The 27,347-nt window shown below is 37.5% G+C and overlaps 1 protein-coding gene across 3 annotated transcripts in view; it reads left to right on the forward strand.

The window, feature by feature from the left end:
- The window catches only part of LOC124606621 (TATA element modulatory factor), a 171,711-nt gene that overhangs the window by 60,485 nt on the left and 83,879 nt on the right, over positions 1-27,347 (forward strand). For 2 of the 3 annotated variants that reach the window (XM_047138609.1, XM_047138610.1), the window contains exons 6-8: positions 4,028-4,129; positions 5,842-5,999; positions 6,464-6,543. In XM_047138609.1, the coding sequence (XP_046994565.1) occupies positions 4,028-4,129; positions 5,842-5,999; positions 6,464-6,543 (340 nt within the window). The remainder of the gene's footprint in view (positions 1-4,027; positions 4,130-5,841; positions 6,000-6,463; positions 6,544-27,347) is intronic. The other variant, XM_047138612.1, reaches the window with a different exon arrangement.

Here is a 27,347-nt window from a genome sequence, read left to right on the forward strand (position 1 = left end):
CACATTATAAGTGATGGACCTGACCATCCTGGCATAACATTTCTTTCAATTTTGCACTTACTAAATTTCTATTTGCTTTCTAGAGCCACTAAAAATTTTGTCTTGTTCCCATTCAAGTAGCACTTTGTAAAACCTCACATTACTGACCAGAATAGGCATGACGTAGGTGACCTATTGTACACTGTATTGTTTCAACCAGATTGGAAATTGGACAACAATTATACATTTGAATTTGGCATACTTCTTTTGCCTCTAAGAAATTGTTTCCATGCCTTTTGTTGTGGCCTTTTGTCTGTCTGTAGGCATTTGGGCTTAATCACATTCTCAACATAATCGTCAGAATGCTCCTTAACCATCACATTGGCATTCACATCTCTCGGGGGATAAAGTCTTACAAATTTAAATATCAGTTCCATCATTACCATCGTTTGATTCCATTTAGAACATGAAATGTCTAATTGTTTCAGTATGCGGTGCATCAAGCATACTTATTGGATAGTCTATACATTAAATCTTTGGCCGTTAACCCAAGGCTTAAAAATGTCAAGTCCTTTATGACATATTACCAAATATATAAAAATTTCTTCAAACCCAAATGTGTGGAACACAAATTTTTTTGCGGTCTTCATACTCGTTTGATGCAGCTCGCTACACTAGTCTATCTTGTGCAGGCCTCTTCAAGCATTCTATATTCCACAAGAATCAGAAGCAAATCTAATCTGGCATATATATTTTACTTTGGGACACTATGGAACAAAGAAATGTATACAGAAACTAAACACTTCCTGTTATTTCACAAATGTGTGTAGGAAAATTCACAAAATTTTCCAAACCTGTACTATTTGTCAAAAGGCAAATCCTGAGAATCCTATTATTCCCAGTAAACTTAAAGAAATTGTAGCAACAGACATAGGTGGACAGTATCCTGGATGTAGAGGCGGTGTCAAGTATGTACTCACTCTGTATGACCTTTTCTCAAAATATGTGAAACTGTATACCGTAAAATGCACAATAGCCAATACAATCATTAAACAGGTAAGAAGAGATTATATACCTAGCATTGGCAAACCTGTCACCATCCTCTCGGACAATTATAAGTGGAGGTAGATTTTGGAAAATAATGACATCAAAATTGTCCTTATCTCAGGATGTATCCCTCAGTCTAATCAATGTGAAAGGGTCTTCAGGAAACTAAATTGTTTTATGTGATCTTACATGTCAGGGAATCATTCCAAGCAGGTGAACTATTTGTCTCTTTTCGAGGGAGTTTACAATAATTTGCCAGTATATGACTCTACACCTAAAGATATAATGTTAGATGTAAAGGAAACTAAAGACTTTTGTGATCTACCTCCGAAGATTCCTGGACAACTGGAAACCTATGATAACAAGATACGAAATGTATTCATTATTATAGCAAATAATGCCAGAATCAGAAAACATGAATTGGACGAAACTATAAAACAAACTCAGAAATTTACAATAGGTGTGCTGCTACTTTTGAATATTCACCCAAAATCTTGTCCATTGAAGCGATGTGACACTAACTGGGCACTCCTTTGTGAAAGTCCATACATGACTGCTTGCATTCCACAAGCTGGTTTGTATTTGTTGCAGAATCCTAGAACAAATAAAATAGTTGGATTATACCATCAGGAGATTCACATCAGTTTCATATAAAAGCATAAACAAAGTCATTAAAGAGACATGCAGGTAATTGAATCACAAACCACAAATGTAAAGCACAACACCATCTCTACAGCTTACGAATATACAAAATTGTCTAAGATATTTTATTTCAGGTCAGCAGCTAAGAAGAAAGAAGCGATGGTGAAGAAGAAAACTTTATTATTATTTAAATGATGTCCTTATGTTAAACGATTTATTTAATTTATTATGCTGCATAATGAAGGTTATGCCACTCACTCAGGAATTTACAGTGTAACAGTTATGACAGAAGACTGAGCACAAACAGAAATCATACCTAGAAATGAACTACATTTCAAAACACTGAATGAAACCACAGACTTTCAGAATATAATGTAAAATGTCAAACTAAAGCAGACAAGTGATGTAGAAGTACAAAATCATTACACAAAATTGGAAAACAGATTAGGGTCCACAAATACATCAAGTATTGTAGCTTGTATCCCGATTTAGAGTAATTTTAATTCTTACTTAAACTGTAGTATTTGATTCATAGATATGCACATGAGCTCCCGTGGTGTTGTGTGGCTTGTGCTGTGCCTAATCTTTCCTTTCAGGCTTCACTAGTAATTTAAAAAAAGAAGAAATTATATGGTGACATAAAAGAAACATAGAATTGCTGCATAAACAAATGTATAGTAGAATGTTTAGAATGATAAAAAAACAATGAACAAAATTGTATATATAATGACAGGAATGTTTTAAGATACCATAAACTGTGATAAATTCGAACGTTGAAGTTCAATGTAGTGTACAGTGAAACATGTGCAGGGCTACGGCAAGTTGCAAAAGCAAATATAAATGAGTGAATACTATGGGTGTGAAAAGTAGTGTGGAAATTAGAGGGTGAAATGTTCTCAGTAACGCGATGACAACCCACCTGCCTAGTACAGCGTCCAAAAATAAAAGTTGTCCCAGAAATTGTATCACTCTGCAAAAAAAGGAGCAATGTAAAAAACAAAACATTTTATGTAAAGCATGGAATGAATGTGGATTACGAGAAAAGACGCTCTTAACAATGATGTCGAATAAACAGTTAATTTCAGAAACACTAACCTTAGAACGATTTTAAGTTTGTCTGGACACTTAGCAAACACTGCACATTATGATCAATCTATCTGCAAAGATATTAAAAATCATTAAATTAATGTCATTATATATATTGCAAGTATAAGCAACATTTATTTTGTGTGTGTTTATTGTACTATATGTTATATATTTACCTTGCTATTTCTGTGTTAAAATGTGTAATTTCCTCTTCTATTTATGATGACCTTGATGCAACAAGCTAAACGTTTAACCACTTGTGATGACAAAGTTGAAAGGTTTGCACACTGTACTGTGGAAAGACGCATATAGCAAGCTACTGTGCGTATCAGAGACTGTTGAAGTATGAACGTTGTGTGATGTTGGCTGTGACATATTCTGCTCACAATGAGACTAAAGTAATGCATTAGGAAGCACAGTGCTAGAATTTAAATTTGATTATTGTGTAAAAATGTAAAAAAAAAAAAACTGATATATGTGTGTTTTTGGAGAATATTGTAAACAAACCTTAGAAGTCATCATCATCATCATCATCATCATCATCTGTATGTATGTATCTGGTACACTATGAGGCACCAGATGGAATGTATCTGGTTCACTACCAGGCACCAGATGGAATGTATCTGGTACACCACCACGGGCCCATAATTTATGGGAATTGGATTACTTGTTTGTAGACATCTGGTGCCACACACCTCTGGAAACATACCAAGGACTTGTACAATTCATGCCCTGCAGCACTGCTGCTGAATTGTTACGAAGTCTGCAGAACAATAGACTAATTAAGCATGTGGTCATTATGTTTTGGCTCAATTGGGTGACTTGTTTGTAGACATCTGGTGCCACACACCTCTGTAAACATACCAAGGACTTGTACAATCCACACCCTGCAGCACTGCTGCTGAATTGTTACCAAGTCTGCAGAACAATAGACTAATTAAGCAGGTGGTCATTATGTTTTGGCTCATCAGTATATAGTTTTAGTCATGAATAGAACAGGTCATGTGGGATGTGAGTTTGTAAAATAAGGACTGGCAATTTATTAAGCTCATGCATCAATCTGTGGCTTGATAAATATTTACTTCATGAACATTTTAATAGTTTGATTTTATTTTCCTGAATTGATCTGACTACAGTTTTTGAGTTTAAGACCTCTTAACCCTCATTTCGAAGTTCAGGACATCTCTCTGTTACACTGTATTACTTTGGATCTTGGCTCATAGTTAATGACCTTTGCATCTTTATAAAATATAATTCATATCATCATTTTCAGCAGATCTGATCTTGTGAAAGTAGAGTCAGAGCAGACAAGTGGCCATACATCTGGAGATGAACTAGAAACCACAACTTCATCTGATATAGAAATTATTTCTAGGTGAGTAAACTTTATCAAAAGTATTTACATAATATATCAATATTAGAGAAGAAAAGTTGCTACTCACCATACAGCAGAGATGCTGAGTCGCAATAGGCACTACAGAAAGCTTTTGGCCATTAAGGCCTTTGTCAGCAATACCCACCCACATGCGCGCACACACACACACACACACACACACACACACACACACACACAGTGGTTTCAGTTGTCAGAGACTGCAGACGTGTGTGCAAGTTGCGTTTGCATGAGTGTGTGTGTACTTGTGTCTATCGCTGACAAAGGCCTCAATGGCCGAAAGCTACAATTGTGTGAATCTTTTGTTGTGCCTATCGCAACTGAGCATCTCTGCTATATGGTGAGTAGCAACTTTCCTTCTCTAATATTGTTACATTCCATCCTGGATTTTCCATTGTATTCACGGAATATATCTTATTTATAAACAAAGTAAAGACTTATAGTGACTGAGGTTGCTTAAGAAGTCTGTAGTGAATCCAAAAGGCAGATTCAACATCTGTGGAATGTCTTTTAGCTGAAAACCATCCACATGATGTACATTGTGACACTTTACACACTGTTAAGAAAAACAAAGATGACACTACTGGACATACTTGGTTGATACACAGGCAACACAGTTAGTTTTTGGAAGCCTAAACACAATACCCCCTCATTAAATAAGTTTCATTTATGAAAATGTTAGATTGCAATAGTAAAAATCAATGGTATTATCCGTTTTTAAAATATAACAATTTCCTTTATAATATGAAAATATATACTTATCTTCTTTTTAAACAATCTTTATTTGTATCACTAGTAGCTCAGTAAGTTGCATGTTATTAAATCTGTGATTGCGACGTTCAGTTGGCACTTGATGATGGCCTAATGAGTCAGAAACTTGTTTGTGATGACATTAATTACAATTGTAGAATGTCAGAAAAGTGTTTCCTTTTTGCTATTATTGTCAAGTTCTCTCAAGCACTGATGGAAAGTTCTGTTAATGTTACTTATTTTATTTTTTCCCACTATCGTCACAATTTAGGCAACCAATAACTGAAATAAGTTTACGATAAGTAGTGCTAACTTTTTGGTGAATATTAAGATGTCATAAATCAATTAATTCATTAGAATTTGCTTACAATAAGAATGTTCTCAAGAAGCCTCTTCAGAATAGGGAATTTATATTCAATGTCATTTTATAATCTGATGAATAAGGTATGATTATATACAGAAGCACATTATCTGAGGTACGTGGTGTTATAGAGGTTCATAAACTTTTTCTAATGTAAATCTATTGTAAATCATCTCCCACTTTATTCTCATTGTAACCTCCTGCTACCACATGTTTTAAAATTAGTTATGCAGTCTGTTCTGAGCCAAAGTGTCATGGGATGATTTAGATTAACTGCAGATTTTGCTATTATAGAATTGTCACTGTGTGGCTGGTAAGTGGTAACATTTGGACGACAGTGTTAATATTTGGCATCCAGCTCATGAAAATAGAAAAAAAATACTTATTTGTGCCTCCCTCATCCTCTACCCAATGTAACTCTTAATAAAGTATTTTTCAAATAGGAAATCCCATAAAGAGTGTGATAAAATATTATTTATGTCATATGTGGTAATAACTTTTGTCCTTTTTTGTGATGTGTTGCAATATCTTCCATAAGTGAGTAATCAAGTTTATGCTGACAGTACTCTTATTTGTTACATAGTCCAAATGGAGACAGCAGCAGCACACACTCCCGTCATAGTCCAGCAAAACTGTTACAGCGAGCCACAAGAGGAAAACTAGCCCTAGCAGTTGCTGAACATGAATGTTCGAGTTCACATGGGTCAGAGAGCAAGTTTTCAGTAATTCCAAAAACAAAAGGTGAGCAGTATTATTAATCATCTGTAGTACATACTCCAGGTCTACCCTAAGGTGTTATCTGTATATCTGTCTGTGTGTGTGTGTGTGTGTGTGTGTGTGTGTGTGTGTGTGTGTGTGTGCGTGTGTGTGCGTGTGCGCGCGCGTGTGCGCGCGCGTGTGCACGCACGTGTGTGTGACAGACAGACAGAGATTTCTATATGTAAGGTATTATTTTAGTAAAGTCATCGGTTTTTGTTGGATGAGCATTGTTTTCAGCTGTTTCAATTAATGTACATTATTCCAGATAATAAGTGTGATAAATTCCACAAATCTTACCAAGATGACTACAAAAGCTTTTGAACGCTTGCTAAAAAACCTTTGTTTGTAGTGTTAGTGCTCTGACTTAGCTTTTGTTTTCTTTCCTTAAGACCATCATATATATTTCTCTTGTGTGCGAAAAAGATAACACTTTTAATGATAAACAGGCCACCAGCGGGAACTTTCTGAGACTTCTAGTGGAGGTTCCGATGACAGTCATTGCCAGGAGGTGGAGAAACTGTTAAAGGTGAGTATATGTACATTAATTTGTAGTACATTATAAGGGTTATATTAATATGTTTCAGTTTGTGCTGATTTCCTGTTTACATTAAATTTGTACCAAAAATTTTCATAATACTTCGAAAAAACTTCCCAACTTGTTCAATACTAGATGGAATTAATGTAAATAAAAAGTCAGGAAGTGAGAAGTACACTCACATTAAAGCTAATTTAGCTCAAAGATACCATGCATTTGTCTCACAAGGGTCATTCCATGCCAAGTGGTCTAGAGGCTCCCACATGACCCTCATGGATTTTGATGAAATTTTGTATGAACATTCACACATGTTCTCAATGAACACTGGTAAAGTTTCAGTTTCAGAAATTCAATACTTTCGGAGATACAGTCACTTGTTTAAGACCATAGCAGAGCTTTCTATAGTGTGTCCTTGAATTTTCAGCAACTTTGAGATGAGATATCTCTGTAAGTATTTGCATTAAAGAAACAAAACTTGGCCATCTTATACAACTTTTAGAGCTCTTTAAAGTAAAATAAGGATTTCTGAGCAATTTTCGTATAGATAATTTGAAGCAAAGTTGGGCAAAAAAATAGCTGTTTTAAAAAAAATGCGAACTTTAGTTTTTTATATCTCCAAAAGTAATTGTGGGATGTACATGAAACTTTGCACACCATAACTCACCAACACAAGGACTTAGAATATGAAATTTCATTCTCCGATTGCTTTCCATTATTTCACAAATCTGGGGTAAAGTTGATGATTTATCAAAAAGTGCTAAATGTGGGTATTTTTAGTCAAATTTTTCAAAAAAGTGTTTTCTCCAAACTCTTCTAAACTATGGCCATTAGAAAGAGCATATTCTAAACTATCTAGAAAAGTGGATTTGATTTTGAAATACAAGCATATAAGGCCCTAAAAAACCTGAAATCTTTTATTTTGCCTTATACATGTTTATTAATGTCTGGGATAAGTGAAATAAGAAGTCCTGATGAATAGGACCTAGCTTAAGTCCAAATAGCAAAAGTATAAAAATAGAAACAATGTTATTTCTTAATTGTCACCTCCCCCCACCCCCACACTCTCTCTCTCTCTCTCTCTCTCTCTCTCTCTCTCTTTCTCTCTCTCTCTCTCTCTCTCACACACACACACACACACACACACACACACACACACACACACACACACGATTATTATTAAGAATGAATGTAAATCGTAAAATTTATTTGCATAATCATCTAATTATTAGTTGCCTGTTTAATGAACAACACCAGCTTACTGATGGAAAAGAAGTGTATAAATGAGTTGCTATGGTCCACGGTGGCTTAACCACTGCTAGTTTCATTTCACCTGAGAAAACCAGCATTCCCATTGCCATAGGGGCCACGCCCGATAGCTTAGCAACAACAGCCATGGGTGGGTTTCTTTACCACAGGATCCCAAGTCTGATAAGGGTTTCTTTACACAGGTTCCCAAGCCTGATAGTAAAATTATTTAAGTGCCCTGTGTAAAATTAGAAGGCACTCTTGGGTTCCTTAGATTGTTTCCTCTAACCTATTTCAATTTTTGTTATGCTACATTAATTTTCTGATGAATATCAAGAGGAATGGTGTATTGCCGGCCAGACGAATTTACTGATGGAGCTGGAATAACTGCAATAATGTGGTGTTCCGGAACCCAGCACTTGTCACTTCTTGGTGGCCAATAAAATGAATTTGCTGGACCATGTGGGTGCATAAAGTTTATTAATGCAGGCAAAGGTCCCGAGTTCGAGTCTCGGTCGGGCACACAGTTTTAATCTGCCAGGAAGTTTCAATCATGTGAAACTCTGCTGACCTGAATTGTTGTTTCATCAATAGGTAAAAAGTGATGACTTTCTCTAGTGCCTGCTACAGCTTGTCCAAGTTTAAACCTCTCTTCTTGTGACACAATATTTTTTTCAATTTCATCTTTACTGACGAAAACAAATTTAATTCCATTAATGTTTTCAGAGCAGAAGTGAAACAGATCTAGGGGAGTAAGAATTTGTCCATTAAATGGCCGTTGCAAGCTTGCTCTTGCTGCTAACCGCTTTGTTGTACCTCCAATCCCATCACAAGGTGATTTCCCATGACTAGTAGCAAAAAAATTCCATTCGGCTTTCGTTCCAAAATCACTCTTATGATAACACAAATTTAGGAAATTCTTGAAATTTTTGTATTGAGCACTGGAGCCATCACTGAAATAATGAATGTGGGATATCTGTGCAAACCGTGCTTTTATATATTTGATGAGCTCCTTGATAAAAACATGACTGTAATAGTGTCATGCCGCAAGCAATCACTGATAATGCAAGAACTTAAAGATTCTACTTTCTCATTTTGACGAAAGTAGATAACAAATGGATGAATTGTTGCTTGACTATTGTCCCAGTGGAAGCCTTGCACAGCATCCTGAATGATAAAAGGATAATTTTCTGCAAAATCCATTAGGACAACAAGCTCTTCGTCTTTCAGATGCCATTTAAGGCCTTTTAAGATGCAAGCTTTGATGCTTGGCAATGTAATGATGGCATGACAGACTCCATATTTTATTTTTTTACATCTTCAATGAATTCATCCACTACCATTTGCTTCGTGTCCAGTGTGGCCCGATCGGTATGTATCCATTGCTTAAACACAATAACTTCCTGTGGCTCATGATCTAGGAAATAGCTGGCAATTTCAGATGCTATAGCTTCGGGCCCAGGACACCTTTCACAGCGATGTAGCATGCACTGTTTAGAGTTCAAACTGCAAACTGCCTTGCTGAGAATCTCCTTATAATTTTCACGTATACCAGCTCCGTTAAGCATAAGCTTAACATTTTGGTGAATTGCACAGACGCAAACTGCATGCATTCCAGCTGATCCTACTGTTACACACCATTTGGGTCTAAGTTCACAAAACTTTGAGAACCCTATTTCTGGACCATTTATATTCTTATAAATAACATACATTTCCCGTAAATTGCAAAGTAACAATCTTTTCTGCATGTATGTCTTCCTATCTAAAAGTCTAACTGAAATACTATCTTTTTTCCAGGGCACACCCTACTGTACTCATCATTTTCAAAAAAAATTCGCTCTCTACTAGCAACTTCTGCTGGTAATTTCCTGCTTTGCCTATTTTCGGGAAGTGCCAGAATGCCCTTCTCTGCCTTAAGCTTCCGAGCATTCTTCACCATTCTTGTCTGACTGCCCAACTTACAGGTGCCAAGGTTAAAATTTGCATCTGTTCTTTATGAATTGCATTCTGCATCTTGGCTTTCAGTTCAGTCAGCAAATGTGCATAGTCGGCACAGTTTCCACATTCCTTAATTCACTAGCATCTTCAATTTGTCGGTTTACTCCCATTGTATTTACAATTCTGTTTTTAATCACATTTTGAGCCTTTTGAATTTTCTTCTTCACATATTGGGGCTTATCTCTGTAGCTTACTGTTCTCTTCAGGGGTGAAATACCGATAGACAATAAGCTACTATTTAATTCTTCTTTTGGTGTAAAATCCTCATCAGAATGTGACGATGAGGCTGATAAAGCTTCGTCCAAGTGTTTATTTAAGGTAGTCCTGCAAGCCGGACAAAGACCTGGCTTTATGTTATTAACAAGCTGCTTCTTCAACATATCAGAAGCCTTATTAGCTGTTTCAGTATCAAGAGTGCGAATTCCTGCCTTAAAATTATGTTTCACCTTACTAAAGGGATTGAAGCATTTTTTTTTTGTAACCTCTCATATTGTGTCAATAACAGGGCTTCATGGTGTAGGCAAACTTGAGGGGTATTATCCAGCTTTGCTTCAGAACGTCGGACCAACAACTATTTTTCCTCATCACTAAAATCCGCAAACCATTTTAAAGCAGCTTTTTTGGCAAAGAAAGTGACATGACACTTTGTTCCACTATCTCCTTGCCCAATTGAGTAGGAATGTATGCTGTTCCCTTCTGCATCCATCTCTAATCAGTAACTAAATAATGTATTTGGCCTCTAAGTGCAGATTATAATCTGCTTAAATTTCAGACAGATTGCTACTGAATGAAATTATACACAATGTATAATACCAATGAAAAAACCTAATAAGAGATATATGCTATAAAAGACACAATCAAAACAATTTTTTGTAAATTAGATTACAAACTTTGATGGTCTTACAAATCACTTAACAAGCCACACTCAGTCAAGAGAACCCACTCACTATGCTGCAAACACACCACTGAAATACTAATTGTTCAAAAAAGGCTCACAATAATGAAACAATGTGATTGTTAAAGTAATTGTTGCCATTATATTTTCTATAAACAGTGAATCTTGTGAATTCTCTGTGAAACTGGTGGTTACATATTTACCAAGGTAGTAGGCTACATTTAAGTGTGATTAAATACAAAATTAAAACTCTTGGATGTTTAACCAACCAATGTCACATGTTTCCCTAATAACTTTAAGACAAAAATTCACAGCTTACAACACCTAGGTATTAAAATCTCTGCAATATTGATTGGAAGATTTACATCACTTTATGCATGATTCAAGCATACCGATTCTTTTTTGGAAAAATGTTTTATACAATTGAATCCAAAAATTAGGTCTTCATTTTCCACTTGTAAATATTTACAATTTTGAGAAGTACAGAAAATATGAAGCTATTATTCATTGAATTCTTTATGATCTCTAATGTGTTCAAACTTCCAGTGCACCTCTTTGATGATGCTACTTTTTAGGGCCTTATAGGCTTGCATTGCAAAACCAAATCAACTTTTGTAGATAGTTTAGAATATGCTCTTTCTAATGACCATAGTTTAGAAGAGTTTGGAGAAAACACTTTTTTGAAAAATTTGACTAAAAATACCCATTTTTAGCACTTTTTGAAAAATTGTCAACTTCACCCTAGATTTGTGAAATAATGGAAAGCAATAGGAGAATGAAATTTCATATTCTAAGACCTTGTGTTGGTGAGTTAAGGTGTGCAAAGTTTCACGTACATCCCACAATTACTTTTTAGAGATATAAAAAACTAAAGTTCGCATTTTTTTTAAACAGCTATTTTTTCGCCCAACTTTGATTCAAATTATCTATATGAAAATTGCTCAGAAATCCTTTTCTTAATATTTTAATTTCAAGAGCTCTAAAAGTTGTATAGGATGGCCAAGTTTTGTTTCTTTCATGCAAATACTTACAGAGATATCTCATCTCAAAGTTGCTGAAAATTCAAGGATGCACTATTGGAAGCTGTGCTATGGTTTCAGACAAGTGGCTATATCTCTGCAAGTATTGAATTTCTGAAACTGATACTTTACCAGTGTTCATTGAGAACATGTGCGAAGGTTCATACAAAATTTCATCAAAATCCATGATGGTCATGTGGAAACATTTCTCGATATTAGACCACTTGGCACGGAATGGCCCACAAAATAATATCATAAGTGGATATAATCTCTACATATATAAATTTGAAGTCTTCTATATGTTGCTGTCGATACATACAGAGTAATCTCAGGAACTACTGTAATGATTTTTATGTTTTTACTGATAAGTAGACTGATTTTTTGAGTAAGGTTTATGTATATAATTTATAAATATTTCATGCATATTGGCTGAACTGAGAAGAATTCAAAGTGAACCACTGCTATGAAAACACCACCATTCACATTTAGTGGTGAATGACATAATTCACAGCAGATTATTGCTGCACTATTGAGAGTGCTCTTTTTATCTTCACCACTCTCTGCAGTGATGATTGTTCTCCACTCTTGCTGAGACACCATCATCACAGTTGTATGATGTATTTTCAATTCTGGGGTTTGTACGTTTTGTGCTGGCTGCACATCTTCATGGATCAGGTCAGTGTTGACCAATATAGATGTGAAGTGGCATTTAATTGAGAAACTTGCACTATGCCACTGAGCTATACAAAACTATTGTTACCAGACTCTACACATACATGCATATTTTCTTCTTCTGTACAATTTATAAAGCCTCCCACTATGTTTTTCATCTGTATTTGAAGGCTAACCTTGTGAATGACTGTACAGGTTTTGATACAGTTTTACTAATAAATACACTGAGTCGGGTTGGGCCAGGTGGCACGAGAGCTTACAGCTTCCATCATTGCCATGAGATGCCTCTCTGAACACCAATCAAATGTGGAACACCTAAAATTCGTCCCCTGACACCTTTCCTGGCCCCAATAGGAAAGTGATGTTATTCAGTTGCCTGAAGTTGTTCTCTGAACTTTAACCATAACACTATACAGTGATCTGCATCCCATAGGATGAAGCATAAAAAACAAGGAAAGGCGTGTATTATATGCTGCACCAAGCCACCAAAGAATGATATATTTTCTGCTGAAGGAGCAGCTATTCATTCTATCAGAAAAAATAAAGATTTAGTAGTTTTACCCACAGACAAGAGGAATGCCATGGTCCTCCTATCTTAGCTGGACTATGCCAGTAATAGAAGTGATAAAACAGAAGACATTTTGAATCCTGAAAAAGATCTCATTGTTTACAGATAATATTAGGAAATTGCAGCCCGGTGTTGCCATTCTGCCGAGAGAGTATGGTTCGCCCATAATTCACGAGGAAGTGATGCCATTATATCCAATTGTTAGTCATTTAGGTGCACTTACCTATTTGGCAGAGTATATAGATGGGATTGTGAATAGTATCTAGAGTTAGTGATTGGACACAGTTCCCTTACTCACTGCCTCTAATTGCAATGAATACTCGCAATCCCTGAAATATCAGTGGACGTTTCAGGATAAAGGAACAACTAAACTGACCGGGAAAGGTGCAGGCCACATATCACAAGTCATTTGTTATTCTCAAAAGTTCAACAATATTTTATTGCACAGATAAATCTTATAATTCAGCTGCCTGACCAAAATACATTCCCACTGAATTCTCTTATTCCATCTTACCACCATAAATATAGAGCATTGTTCAACTACATTAAAAATGGAAACTCTTCAATTCAGATTTACAGGTAAACAACACACAATAGGTTCAATATAAATAATAAAAAAGATAAATTTCTCTTAACCCCAGCCAAAGTGAATCACATAATTATGAAAACATATTTAATCAATCAGGGAAGGCTCTTTGGCATATTCAATATACTGGCGTGGAAAAATAATAAAATACCATTTCACAACTGAGTATTACACCAGCGATAAGAGTGTTACGTTGAAAAAGCCAAACTTCAGACAGGGAAACCACAGAACGGACAGGTGGAGCAGGCCAAGTCCGAATAAGATGGAAAATAATGGGCACTACTGGTTTAATTAACGTCTGATTTCTACAATATAGAAACTCAACTTATTACGGTTGCCGTAGCAAACCCGGAGGCCGTAATGTCTCAGAGGTATGGTGAGACAGGAAGCGGTGCGCAGCCCATGCACAGGTACACGGCTGACGTGGACAGGCTATGCCCAGTGAAGCGGCAAGTAACTAATAAGACCCTGGAGCAGTGCCTCCAAATGCTATGAACAGCTTGGAAAGCAGAGAGAAAACAAACAAAAACTCATGCATAATAATCCTGGAAAATATGAAAATACCCAGAAAGCTCAGCATGAGTGGAGCCCCAACCAAACCTTACGTGTATCAACCAGAATTTTACAAAAGAATTATTAATGATTAACCAGTTAATCTTACAATAAAATATAATTTAATGTGAATGACACACAACTCTGTCACATCAACTGTTGAAAGTAGCTTAGAAGGTAACAGGCAAGTCCTGGGCACTACACTCAAACAACTACAATCTTAATCATATTTGAAACAATAAATATTAATTTTCCTGAAAGGGTAAATCTCACCAGAGTAATGGAACCCAATTGCGCAAAGACCCAAGATTCACTGAGCCGCTAGCATTTGCTTACCACAGCTGTAGGAAATTTTACAGCCACTGCATCAGTCAGGGAAGCAACAACTTCCAATACAAATCAGACTCAATATTGACCTCAGTGGTCACTAACACATATGGGGGCCTAGAACATACGACATTTAGTTTCAGATGCAACTGACAAATAAGCAGGCATTGAACTAATTGTAATTAAAGGGAATTTTAAAACCCACAAATGTGGCACTCAAATGATCTCAAACAGAGACATGAAAAGAAATTCATTTCTTGAAACAGTGTGATGGAAATCCAGTTTAGTGGGAGCACCTTCAACATGGTAGCACATGCAGCAATCAATAATGAGTACCTTGCTCACAAGGGCAGCACAAACAGCATTAGAAAATGAACAGCACTCCAACACCCATATAAGCAACTATGCTTCCTTAATGCAGGGAAATCAGCTGCATCGAAATTAGGCCCAAGTATTGCTGTCCAACATGACTTTGGTGACGACCAGCCACTTAGACAATCTGCGCCCGTAACCTCCATGCACAACCCGCCGTATGTCACATGTGCCACTGTCTCTATCTTGCCCTGACTGTGACTGACTGACCGCCAATGTAATCAACTATCTGCCCAAGGAACTGCAACCAAAACTGTACTAAGGGGCCAGAGAGGTGTGACGTGGTGAGTGGACAGAGGCAGAACGTGTCAGTAGGCAAGAATGTAAAAACATGGAATGAGCCAACACAGCTCAATCTTCCTCACTAAAAACACACACATCCCTCCCCCCTCCTTCTCCGCTGCAAGCGCCTAACAAGAAAAGTCAGTCAGTGCTCTTGCAGGGTGTATACGCTCCGGGACAACCGGGAAATCTGGAGAAACCCAGGAATTTTTTCATCTGGGAAAAACCCAGGAATGTTTTAGAATTCATTGTTTTAGTCTTCAATTAAATTTTTCTGATTTTGGCTAGAAATAACAGATGAAACAGGCTTTAGGATGAAGACTGTGGAATACTTCATAACAGTGAACTGCGGCTGACGAGTGTTATGTCACAACTGTTTACATTAAGTTTGTTTGAGGAGTTGCTCGCGGGCTCACGCGCATGTGCAGTTGAGCAGTACTTTCTCCCACTTCCGGCTACTTGAAGTGTGGCTGTTAGCTGTATCAGCAGTAGCGACAAGCAGCCAGATGCTACCTGGCAAAGTTCATTTTGTATTCTAAGCAACTCTTTATAGGTGGTGTTGCTGTCTCTGGGAAACTTAAGATTTCAGTCGACTTCTTGTAAGGCAGACAAACAGGTAGAAATTGCCAATAGTGTCTGCCATGACATTAACTGGCCTGGACCAAATGGTATACAAATGAATCTCAAGTTACGGGAACACCCCTGCCGACCTCTTGTTTCCTTAGCAGTAATCCATAGCAATCCACGTGCACCAAAAATAAGATAACCCAACACAAGCCCTGCTCTCCATAATGCCAACTCAAATCTGGAACAATTATAATGCAATGTATTAGGCACCATATAGAAGATAGTAACAAATGACTTCTCGGAGGACAGACACACTCTGAGGCTAACACTAAAATATCAGTGGACACCTCAGGATAAAGGAACAACTAACCAGCATGGGAAGGTGCAGGCCATTCACAAAAGTTCAGCAATATTTTATTGCACTGAGAAATCTTATAATTCAGCTGCCTGACCAAAACACATTTCACTGAATTCTAACTACGGAAAATCCAGGATGCACTGTAAAAATTTTATAAAAAGGATAGTTGCTACTCACCATATAGAGGAGATGCTGAGTCACAGATTGGCACAACAAAAAGACTGTCACAAAATAAGCTTTTGGCCCACAAGGCCTTTGTCAAAAATAGATTGCACACACACACACACACACACACCACACACACACACACACACACACACACACGACTGCAGTCTCAGCTGAATCCACACTGCTGACAAAAACCTTGTGGGCCAAACGCTTATTTTGTGACAGTCTTTTTGTTGTGCCTATCTGTGACTCAGCATCTCCACTATGTGGTGAGTAGCAACTATCCTTTTCGTAATGTTGTTCCACTGAATTCTCTTATTCCATCTTTTCAAGCATAAATATAGATCATTGCTCTTATATGTTAACAATGGAAACTCTTCAATTCAGATTTACGGCTAAACAACACAAAGTAGGTTCAATATAAATACTAAAAAAGATAAATTCCTTATAACCCTAGTCAAAGTGAATGGCGTAATTTCAAAAACATTTTTAGCCAATAAGGGAAGGCTCTTTGGTATATTGAAGATACTGATATGGAAAAATAATACCATTTCACAACTGAGCACTACATCAACATTGAGACTTTTTATGTTAAAAAAGCCAAACTTCAGACGGGGAAACAACAGAAGGAGCAGCCCAAGTCTGAATAAGATGGAAAGCAATGGGCACTACTGGGTAAATTAACGCCCAATTGCTGTGAGGTAGAAACTCGATTTATAAAGGATGCCATAGCAAACCAGGGAGCCGTAATGTCTCAGATGCTGCAGTACAATGGGAAGCAGCACGCCACCCTCATGCACGTACACAGACGACACGGACCAGCTATGCCCAGTGGACTGGCAGGTAACAAATATGATCCCGGAGCAGCACCTACAAAGGCTCGGAAGGCTGACAGAAAACAAACAAAAATCTAAGTCAAGCATAATAATAATAGAAAATATGAAAATTCTCAGGCCAATCAAACCTTATATGTAATAACCAGCAATTTACAAATGAATTATTAATGATTAACTGATTAATCTGACAATAAAATATAACAATTGAATGTAATAGTCACACACAACCCTCAGTCACATTAACTGAAGTGGCCTAGAAGGTAACAGCAAATCCTGAGGGCTAGCCCTCAGACAACTACTATCTTAATCGTTTTTGAAACAATAAATATTAATTTTCCTGAAAGGGTAAATCTCATCAGAGTAATGGAAACTAATTGTGCAAAGAGCCAAGATTCCCTGAGCCTCTAGGATTTGCTTACCACAGCTGTAAACAATTTTATAGTTGCTACATCAGTCAGGGATGCACCAACTTCCAATACAAATCAGGGACAAATTGAAATTAAAGGAAATTTTAAAATACACAAATGTGACACTGAAATAATGTCAAACAGAGACATGAAATGGTAAATTCATTCTTGAAACAGAGTGTTGGAGAAACAGAGGCAATCCAGCGTAGTGGGGGCAATTTCAACACAGGAGCACATGCATCAATGAAGTAACAAGTACCTTGAGGGCAGCACATACAGCATTAGAAAATGAACAGCACTCCAACACCCATATCAGCTACTATGCCTTCTTAATGCAGGGTAAATTGGCTGTGTCGACATTAGGTGCAAGTATGAGGGGGGGCCTAAAAGTAACCGGAATCATAATGCTGCAAATCATGTACTTGTAGTAGCAGGTTGCGCTGCCACAGGGTTGTAGTAGGAGCTCTGCTGAGTCATTCTGCCACACGGCGTCACCCAACAGTGAGAAGTTTGGTTTCTTTGACAGTTCTTTGAGTGTGCGTACAGTGCAGATGTGACACGAGGAAATGGCTAGTTCTTACGAACAACGTGCAGCAGTGAAGTTTTGTTCCTTTCTCGGCAAGAATGCAGCAGAAACTGTTGCGATGATTCAGACAGCCTACAAAGACCGTGCTCTTAGTAAAACGCAAGTGTACGAATGGTTTTCTCAGTTTAAAAAGGGAGAAATGGTGGTTGAAGATCAGCCCCGTTCCGGTCGACCTTTCAACCGCTTGAAGCGAAGACAACATCGACAAAATCCATGATCTCATCAGTGAAGATCGACGCAGGACAATTGACCAACTTGAGAACTTGTCCGGGTTGTCGTGGAGCTCAGTTCAGCACATCTTGACCATCGATTTGTGGATGCGAAGAGAGGCAGCAAAATTTGTGCCGAAGCTTCTTACCGTAGATTAAGGGGATCGTCATGTTCAAGCCTGTATCGAAATAAAGGACGCGTTCAAAGACGATCCACGTTTATCAATAAAATCATTACAGATGATGAGTCATGGTGCTATGGGTACGATCCAGAAAGTAAACAACAGTCATCACAATGGAAGTCACCTGGCTCACCTCGACCAAAAAAAGCTCAACAAGTGAAATGGAATGGTACAACAATGTTGATCTGTTTTTTTGACATCAAAGGGATCGTACACTCTGAATTTGTCCATGAAAACCAGATAGTAAACCAAAAATTCTATTTGGAGGTTATGAAATGGCTTTGCAGAAGTTTGTTGCAAAACATCCGGCTTTGTGGGATTCTGGTGTGTGGTTCCTGCATCACGACAACGCTCCCACGCACACGGCTCTTAGTGTTCGCCAGTTTTTGGCCTCAACAAAGACGACTACCTTGACCCACGCGCCTTATTCGCCGGATTTGGCACCTTCGGACTTCTTCCTATTCCCGAGGGTGAAAAGAGACTTGAGAGGGAATCGTTTTGCGGATGTGGAAGACATAAAATGCAATGTCATGAAAGTGCTAGCAGGTATCAAAGAGGACAAATTTAAAAGGTGCTTCGGACACTGGAATGAACATTTGGACAAGTGTATTAATGCTAATGGAGAGTACTTCGAAGGAGATTCAGATTGTATTTGAAAACAATGAAGTATATGCTTTCTAGAAAGAAATTCTGGTTATTTTTGTGTCCCCCCCTCGTATTGCTGACCAACACGACTTTAGCAATGATCAGCTGCTTTTTGAAGATTTTGTTCCAGAGACCAAAAGATACTGGCCTTCCAAAGCAATCTTAATGCTTGACATGCTGGTTCACTCCCTGATGAGGAAGAGTTACAGTGTGACAGCATTTGTGCACTGTTCTTACCTCCTAACATGATGAGTTTATTACAGGCTATGGACCTAGCCATTTTACAATGCTTGAAAAAAAAAAGGGGGGGGGGGGGGGGCATTGTCATCATTTGCTTTAGGTGCCTCTACAAATGACAGAAGATAAAGGAACCATCAAAAAATTTCTAAAAAAGAAAAACTGCGACAGAAGATGTAGTTTACTGGATAGCCAATTCATGGTCCGAAATAAAGGGAAAGACACTAAAAATGTCTTGGAACCAGATTTTATGGAATAAAACGGATATCTAGAGTACAGACAAAAATGACCTAGCCTTGGCAAAACTGATGGAAAAAGCTTGCTGGATGTGAAAATGTAAAGCGAGTGGTGTTTAAGAATGTGATGAACTGTTTGAAGTGACCAATCTTGCAATTGTTGACATCCTTATTGAATCCACAGAAGACAGTGATGATGAGGAATTGCCTGAAGAATTGTAACAGTGATCACTTATGCAAAGGATTTTGCAGTGCTATCTGCATTGCATTACATCAAGCAGCAAGCAGAAGCTACTCCAATTGACACCATGCTTGTTAGAAGATGATGCAACATTGCATTTAAAAAATGAGGTTCTATTTTAAAATGAAAGACTATGGACAATTTTTTTTAAATGTAACTTATATTCTTGCAACTTGGAATTGTGTACCAATGTATCTACATGTAACACAGGTTTGTACTACACCATTTTTTATTTATTTTTTAATCATTATTGCACTCATTAAACATTTAATCATTATTTACCCATGGATTTTGTGATATTTCCATGTTATCCAAGGTTTTTGTAATTCAAGGTAGCCTCAGCCCTAATTAACTTGAATTACTGGTGTTCTACTGTGGTAACGTGCTGCTCTGTAGGTGTGTAACAGGTTACAGTTGTAACATGGAAGTGGAGATTGACTTAAAAATTGCATTTTTGGATGTTCTTGTCTACAAATGGAATGATGGCACTGTGGGGCATAACATTTACAACAAATCTAGATGTACTGACCGGTATCTGCATGCAATTAGCAGTCATCCTCTTTACCAATACACTGTGGCACATGCGATCCTGATGCAAAGAGTGGCTTCCACATTACCTGGTGTGGAAAGCTTACTATAGGACACTGAACACCTACAGCCTGTATTTAAGTGGAACTGATTCTCTAAGAAGCCGATCCATCAGGCCTAGAGTTCAGACCATCACTGGAAGTAAGCAAGATGAATTTACATCAGTTGCTCTCTTACCATATGCTGGGAAAGTTTCGGCTGAAATAGGGATAATTTTAAGAAATTGTAACACTGAGACTGTGTTTCATCCACCAGCCAAAGTTAGTGCCCTTTTGAGTTCTGTTAATCCCTTAACTTAAAACCCTGAGTTATCTCATTTTTATTATTTTAACAGGAACTTAAAATCCCGAGTGTAAGCGAGCAACTTATGAACAGACCTCTGAAAAAGTAAAAACCACTTATATCCACTTCAGCACTGATAGTTAAGTGTTCAGCCACTAGAGAGCATCTGGTACTACATTTGTAGCCTGGCTGTCATGTTTTGGTTGAGGTGGTTTCCACTAGATGTCATCTTTACCATCTGCAGCTTTGGATACTTGGTAACAAAGTGAATGCTTTCAGAAAAGGATGGATATAGTGCTCCTGAGTTTGGCATTGAATTTAGCAGCTCAGGAAGTGAAGAAGAATGTGATGTTACTTCATTAGAGACTGAAGGGATGACAGTTTGTCAGTTGAGTGACAAGTGGTCGCCAGTGGTAGTAGATAAATACATCGACTGTGCTTCAGCCAGTTCCTCCAAGATTTATGTTCATAGGAAACTGTTGTGAAACACATGGTTGACCTTCAAAGCTACACAGAAACTAAAAAATGACTTCAAGTTTCTGGATATTTTAGTCAAAGTCCAGTGCACAAGTATACTTAGGATTTTATTATCGACGATCTTCAGAATTTAGTAACTCACTATTTTGAGCTTTAAAGCTGTCTTTATATGTTTATATATAATTTTGTTCATTATAGGACATTTTTTGTTTATAAGAACAAATACTTTTTTTGAACATAATTTGAAAAAAAATCCTGTAGGAGTTGAAGATGAATTGTGGCTGAGGGAACCCAGTGTCCATAAAATTCTATGCACTGCTGTAAGGCACATATTGGTCAAACTATTCATGCTATTGGGGACAGGTGTGTAGAACATTGCTGCTGCACAAGATTACGATGACCAAAAAAAATCCACTGTGGTGGAGCACTTGTAAACTAAGGAACACGAAATGAAGTATGATGAGAAACATGTTGCTGCTGCCGCTTCTCGTGTCTGGATTGTGTTCTAATGGAATCAATTGAAGTTCAGCTGACTGATAATGTTATTAATAAGAACAAGATCTATCCTCTGAATAAACTGCACAGACCTGCATTAAAATGTGATATTCTCAGTCGGCAGAAGAATTTGGAGATTAGCTGTGGCAGTCATACTTTGTTTTTGTTTGCCTTCACCACAATGGCACAACTAATATCTTTTGCCGGAAAGCAGCACTAATAACACGAGGGTACTCTGCGATGGCTTGATTGATATGCCATCCATAAATATTAATTACAGTATTTACCTAAGTAAAAAGACGGCTGTGTCATCTGAAGAAGACACAGCCAGGGCAAAAGCAACTCAGGCACAAAGATGCTGGTGCAAGTGCCATAGAGAGTTGTCACTTATGCGAGTTCCACCAGCACCATGGGCGGCACTGAAGATGAAGATATCGACTTTGCCTCGGCCAATTGCAAGCCGAGTACAACCGACCAATGACCGGATGACAGTGGACAGAAGCCTACCTGTAAGATAGAAGAGCAGCTTATCATCCAGGGCTGACTTAGACAGGGAATGTCATTTAGTGGACTCATAGAAGTGAACAGACAGTGGTTGTAAATTGCGTTTGCTGTGTACTGTGAAGTTTACACACAATTATTTGCACTTAACCATTGAGGGCCTTTAGGTGTGTTATATTACAAGCAGTGTTGCAGACTTCATTATTCAACAAGTCACAAAGATAAGTAAACCTTTTTGCGTGACTTTGTTACTAATTTGTATGAGTGTTGTAGAACCTTCATTTTCCTATTCTGTTGCCGGACCTTGGGGCACAGCTGTGTAATGGTGGCAGGGAGAAATTGTCTTCCTGGTGTACTGCACCAGAAGCCATTTCACGAACTCACAAACTCGGCCTACCATAACAACATTGGCAACTCGGATTCTGCAGCAGTGGCGATGAGGCCTTTACAAAACTGGTGACAAGGGTTTACAAAAAAGACAACTGTGAATATAACATGACACTTTTTTAAAAAAAAGAGGCTCTTTAAGAAAATTTTGTTTTTAACATGTTCGGACTAATCAAAATTGTGAACACTTTCATGGTATAAATTATCTGCCACAAAAAGTTAACATTTTACAAATTCTAAACTTATGCCATTTATTGATTTTCTACATTTTGACAATACAAGGGGAAATAAAATAAACAAAAAGAAATTATTTACATTAATTTTTATCTTCAGTTCCTTGTTTGCTTACTGTTTGAGCCAGCCACCTGTGGTGTTACTATTAGTATCTGAGATAATAGTTTCACCTAATCAGTGAGAGGTGAGAAAAGAGGCAGTGTATTCCCACATGCAGCAATGAAATTTATATAATCTTGGTTGTCGCAAATATTTGGCTGTTAAGTACGTCAAGATTTCTCAGGTATCATTTAGGGTGGAACCTCATTGCACAGCTGAAATAGCAGTGAGTTAAATGAGAACACAATTCTCTCTCTCTCTCTCTCTCTCTCTCTCTCCCTCTCTATCCCTCCCTCTCTATCCCTCCCTCCCTCTCTCTCTCTCTCTCTCTCTCTCTCTCTCCCTCTATCCCTCTATCCCTCTATCCCTCTCTCTCTCTCTCTCTCTCTCTCTCTCTCTCTCTCTCTCTCTCTCTCTCTCTCTCTCTCTTTCTTCACCCCCCCCCCTTCCCACTCCAAACTCATAGTGGGTTTTGTGTCTGTACTGATGTGAGAATATGGCAATATTTTCCTTTGTCTCTTGTTCCAAACATGTCATTTGCCTGTTGCTCTCTCATTGACTGCATAGAACCAACAGCTGACATATCCACTTTCATTCCTGTCATACTTCACAGTGAGCATTAACAGGATTACTGCAAAAAAACACTTCAGTATGCCAATGGCCACTATCAAGACTTCTATTGCCTCCTGCAGAAATGTGTAGTATTATCAATTATTTGTCTAATTTTAAGGTCAGTTCAGTTCACACTACAAATGGAAAGGCAGCTAACTCAGAAGGGGTTTTAGTTATGATCTTTTTTCATCGCTGCTGTGAAAATAGCTAAAGAAAAATAGTGGTAAAATTGCATTTTACTCAACTAAGCTAATTAACAAGTAATATTACTTTTGTGATAACTTTCTTCATTCAGTCCACAAAAGCAATTAACAATAATTCATTGTTAAAAAAGGAACAGCATCTGTGCAGTGCAAAGAGGTTAAAACAGATTCTAACTCCCTTGATGCACCGTCGTGGAACTCGTGCTTAACATCTGTGGGCTGCATGGCAGATGCAATGCCATGCTGTTGCCATGCTGTTGGCTTCATCATTCTGGCCTGTTGTTTGGTCTACGTTGTACCAGAAGCATAGTATGGATCAGTTTCCTTAGGCGCAACAGCGGCCAATCTATGAAGAAAGCAAACTCTTGTGAAGGAAAGAATTCAGTATATTAAATAATAGTCAATAAAAACAAACCATAGTCAAATTAGACATTGTCTGTGAATGCACCAGTGGCAGAAGTACGAGTGCTAGTGTCAGCAATTTTGTGACACTGCATAACCTTTCCGGATTCTTCAAAATAAATCTTTACAAGACCTCAGTTGACAAATTTTAATCTGTAAATGTACTAATATTTTGATAATGTAAGACAAATGATAATGTAAATGACAAATTTGGGGAGAAGCCTCATCTTACAATTAAGTAAATATGTTAATCGGGCACCACCTTTAAGGAGTGGAATTTGAATAGTAGTCTTTATTATATTTATATAAACAGTGATCTTGTAGACTCCAAAAAAAGCTTATGATTGCATCCACAGATCTTCAGTGTAGAACTAACTGAGAAACCCAGCATTGCCCAGTTATTTATTTATAGCTGTACTGGAAACTTTGTCTGTGTGTAATTTATTTTTGAACTATAAAGCTTCTTTGTATACAATGTTTGAAGAGGTATGATCGAGAACCTGAACAAAGAGCTTGTGTGTTTCACTAACACAAGAGAGAGCCATGTAGGTGCTGGCAATTCCAAAAGCAACTGACACTAAGGTCCATACCCGCAACACACAGTGTCTGGCGTTGTGTTTTGTTTATGGTCATGGCATAACGTAAGTTCACTGGGAATTGTACAAGTTTAAAGTGAAATGGGAAATTGTTAGAATTAGGGTATAAAAACTATAAATACTGTAGAATGAAAGCAAACTAGTACTTCTCATTTATTATAATGTTATTCTACCAAGAACCGATGAAAGATTCAGTTAACATGTATAAAAGCTTGCTCAGCTGAACTGTGCTATTTCCTATCAAAATTTCTGCTTAATGATGTTACATTTGGAGAGAAGTAACTTTAAGCCTTGTACCATTACACAATTTCAGTGGGTTCAGATTTCACAACAAAGTAATTGGAAAGCCATTCTTCAAATTAATTTTGTGTGATGAAAGGTTGGGTGTGCTAAAAGAGTTTAAAAATTGGTCTGGATAATTGGTAGAATCGTCCATTCATTCTGTAATTTCTTCCTCAGCATGAGTAAGTATGTCAGAGTTAGTTCTTGGAGGTTCATCGTTTTGAGGTATCAATATAGGCCTTTCACAAAGCCAGAGATTTTCATGAGTTGTTTTGTGCATTTACCATATTCCATCTATTCTTACATACAACATGTGTCACTTGGTGTACATTGGAGAAACATGCAGGAAGTTTAAAACAAGATATTCAGAACATCTCAGAGCTCTGGTGAGTAACAGGTCCCATAGCACATTTGCTGGTCACATAATAGCCCTCAACTATAACACAATTACAATAGAAAAAGGTTTAAAATATTAAAATCCAGCCACAGCCTAAACCATAAACTAGCAAGAGAGTAAAATTTCAACATACAGAAGGCAGTGGCACTAGCAGAAGGAAAACAGGTTATAAATGAATACACTAAATTCATATCTGAATTTTTTAGCTCAGTTCCTGTGCTTGCAGAAAAATAATAATAAATTAAGGATGGGTCCACCTTTTTGCAAGTACGGTACACAAATTATTGTTTTGTTTTACCACCCAAACATGTTTCACCACAGTTATGCCATCCTCAGTGGTATCCTTTTTTTTTATATTATTTTCATGAAAATACGTATGTAAGGATTATCTTTAGGTTAGGAAATATGGTCCATCAGATTTTGTTGTTATTTATATTGTATATGCACTTTGCCTTTTATTGTACATTGTGTGTGTCCTGTGGCTGGCAACCAAAATCAGATACAGGTCTAAATTAATACTCCATGTCATCTGCAAACATGGGGTATGTTAGAAAATTGTCTGCATTGAATTTTTGTTTATTATCCAATCTTTAAAATGTAGTTCTGGTAAAATCTGTGGCATATGTCCATTTTTGGCCTTACCGTTGTAGTATATGGTTAGTCCTGAGCTGTGATAAATTTGTTTTTGTATGCTGAATGTGTTTTTGTATAGGTGGGCTGAACCTCTAGACTTTGGTAAAAGTTTTGTGAAGCTTAGATATGATGAACTATTTCATGTAGTTTGTTATTCGTGGATTATGTTTTATATTTTGAAATTGTTTACTCACATTTTCTCTTGCTCATTCGTAAAAACTGCATCTTGCTTGTTGACAGCAGTACTTTTCTCTTGCTCATTTGTAAATACTGTGTCTTTCTTGCTAGAAGCAATATATATAAAAGTGTTGTTATTGTTGTTGTTGTGGTCTTCAGTCCTGAGACTGGTTTGATGCAGCTCTCCATGCTACTCTATCCTGTGCAAGCGTCTTCATCTCCCAGTACCTACTGCAACCTACATCCTTCTGAATCTGCTTGGTGTATTCATCTCTTGGTCTCCCTCTACGATTTTTACCCTCCACGTTGTCCTCCAATACTAAATTGGTGATCCCTTGATGCCTCAGAACATGTCCTACCAACCGATCCCTTCTTCTAGTCAAGTTGTGCCACAAACTTCTCTTCTCCCCAATCCTATTCAACACCTCCTCATAAGTTATGTGATCTACCCATCTAATCTTCAGCATTCTTCTGTAGCACCACATTTCGAAAGCTTCTATTCTCTTCTTGTCTAAACTATTTATCATACATGTTTCACTTCCATACATGGCTACACTCCATACAAATACTTTCAGAAACGACTTCCTGACACTTATATCTATACTCGATGTTAACAAATTTCTCTTCTTCAGAAACGCTTTCCTTCCCATTGCCAGTCTACATTTTATATCCTCTCTACTTCGACCATCATCAGTTATTTTGCTCCCCAAATAGCAAAACTCCTTTACTACTTTAAGTGTCTCATTTCCTAATCTAATACCCTCAGCATCACCCGACTTAATTCGACTACATTCCATTATCCTCGTTTTGCTTTTGTTGATGTTCATCTTATATCCTCCTTTCAAGACACTGTCCATTCCGTTCAACTGCTCTTCCAAGTCCATTGCTGTCTCTGACAGAATTACAGTGTCATCGGCGAACCTCAAAGTTTTTATTACTTCTCCATGGATTTTAATTCCTACTCTGAATTTTTCTTTTGTTTCCTTTACTGCTTGCTCAATATACAGATTGAATAACATCGGGGAGAGGCTACAACTCTGTCTCACTCCCTTCTCAACCACTGCTTCCCTTTCATGCCCCTCGACTCTTATAACTGCCATCTGGTTTCTGTACAAGATGTAAATAGCCTTTCGCTCTCTGTATTTTACCCCTGCCACCATCAGAATCTGAAAGAGAGTATTCCAGTCAACATTGTCAAAAGCTTTCTCAAAGTCTACAAATGCTAGAAACGTAGGTTTGCCT

Source organism: Schistocerca americana, chromosome 3, assembly GCF_021461395.2.
Source record: "Schistocerca americana isolate TAMUIC-IGC-003095 chromosome 3, iqSchAmer2.1, whole genome shotgun sequence".
NCBI lineage: Eukaryota > Metazoa > Arthropoda > Insecta > Orthoptera > Acrididae > Schistocerca > Schistocerca americana.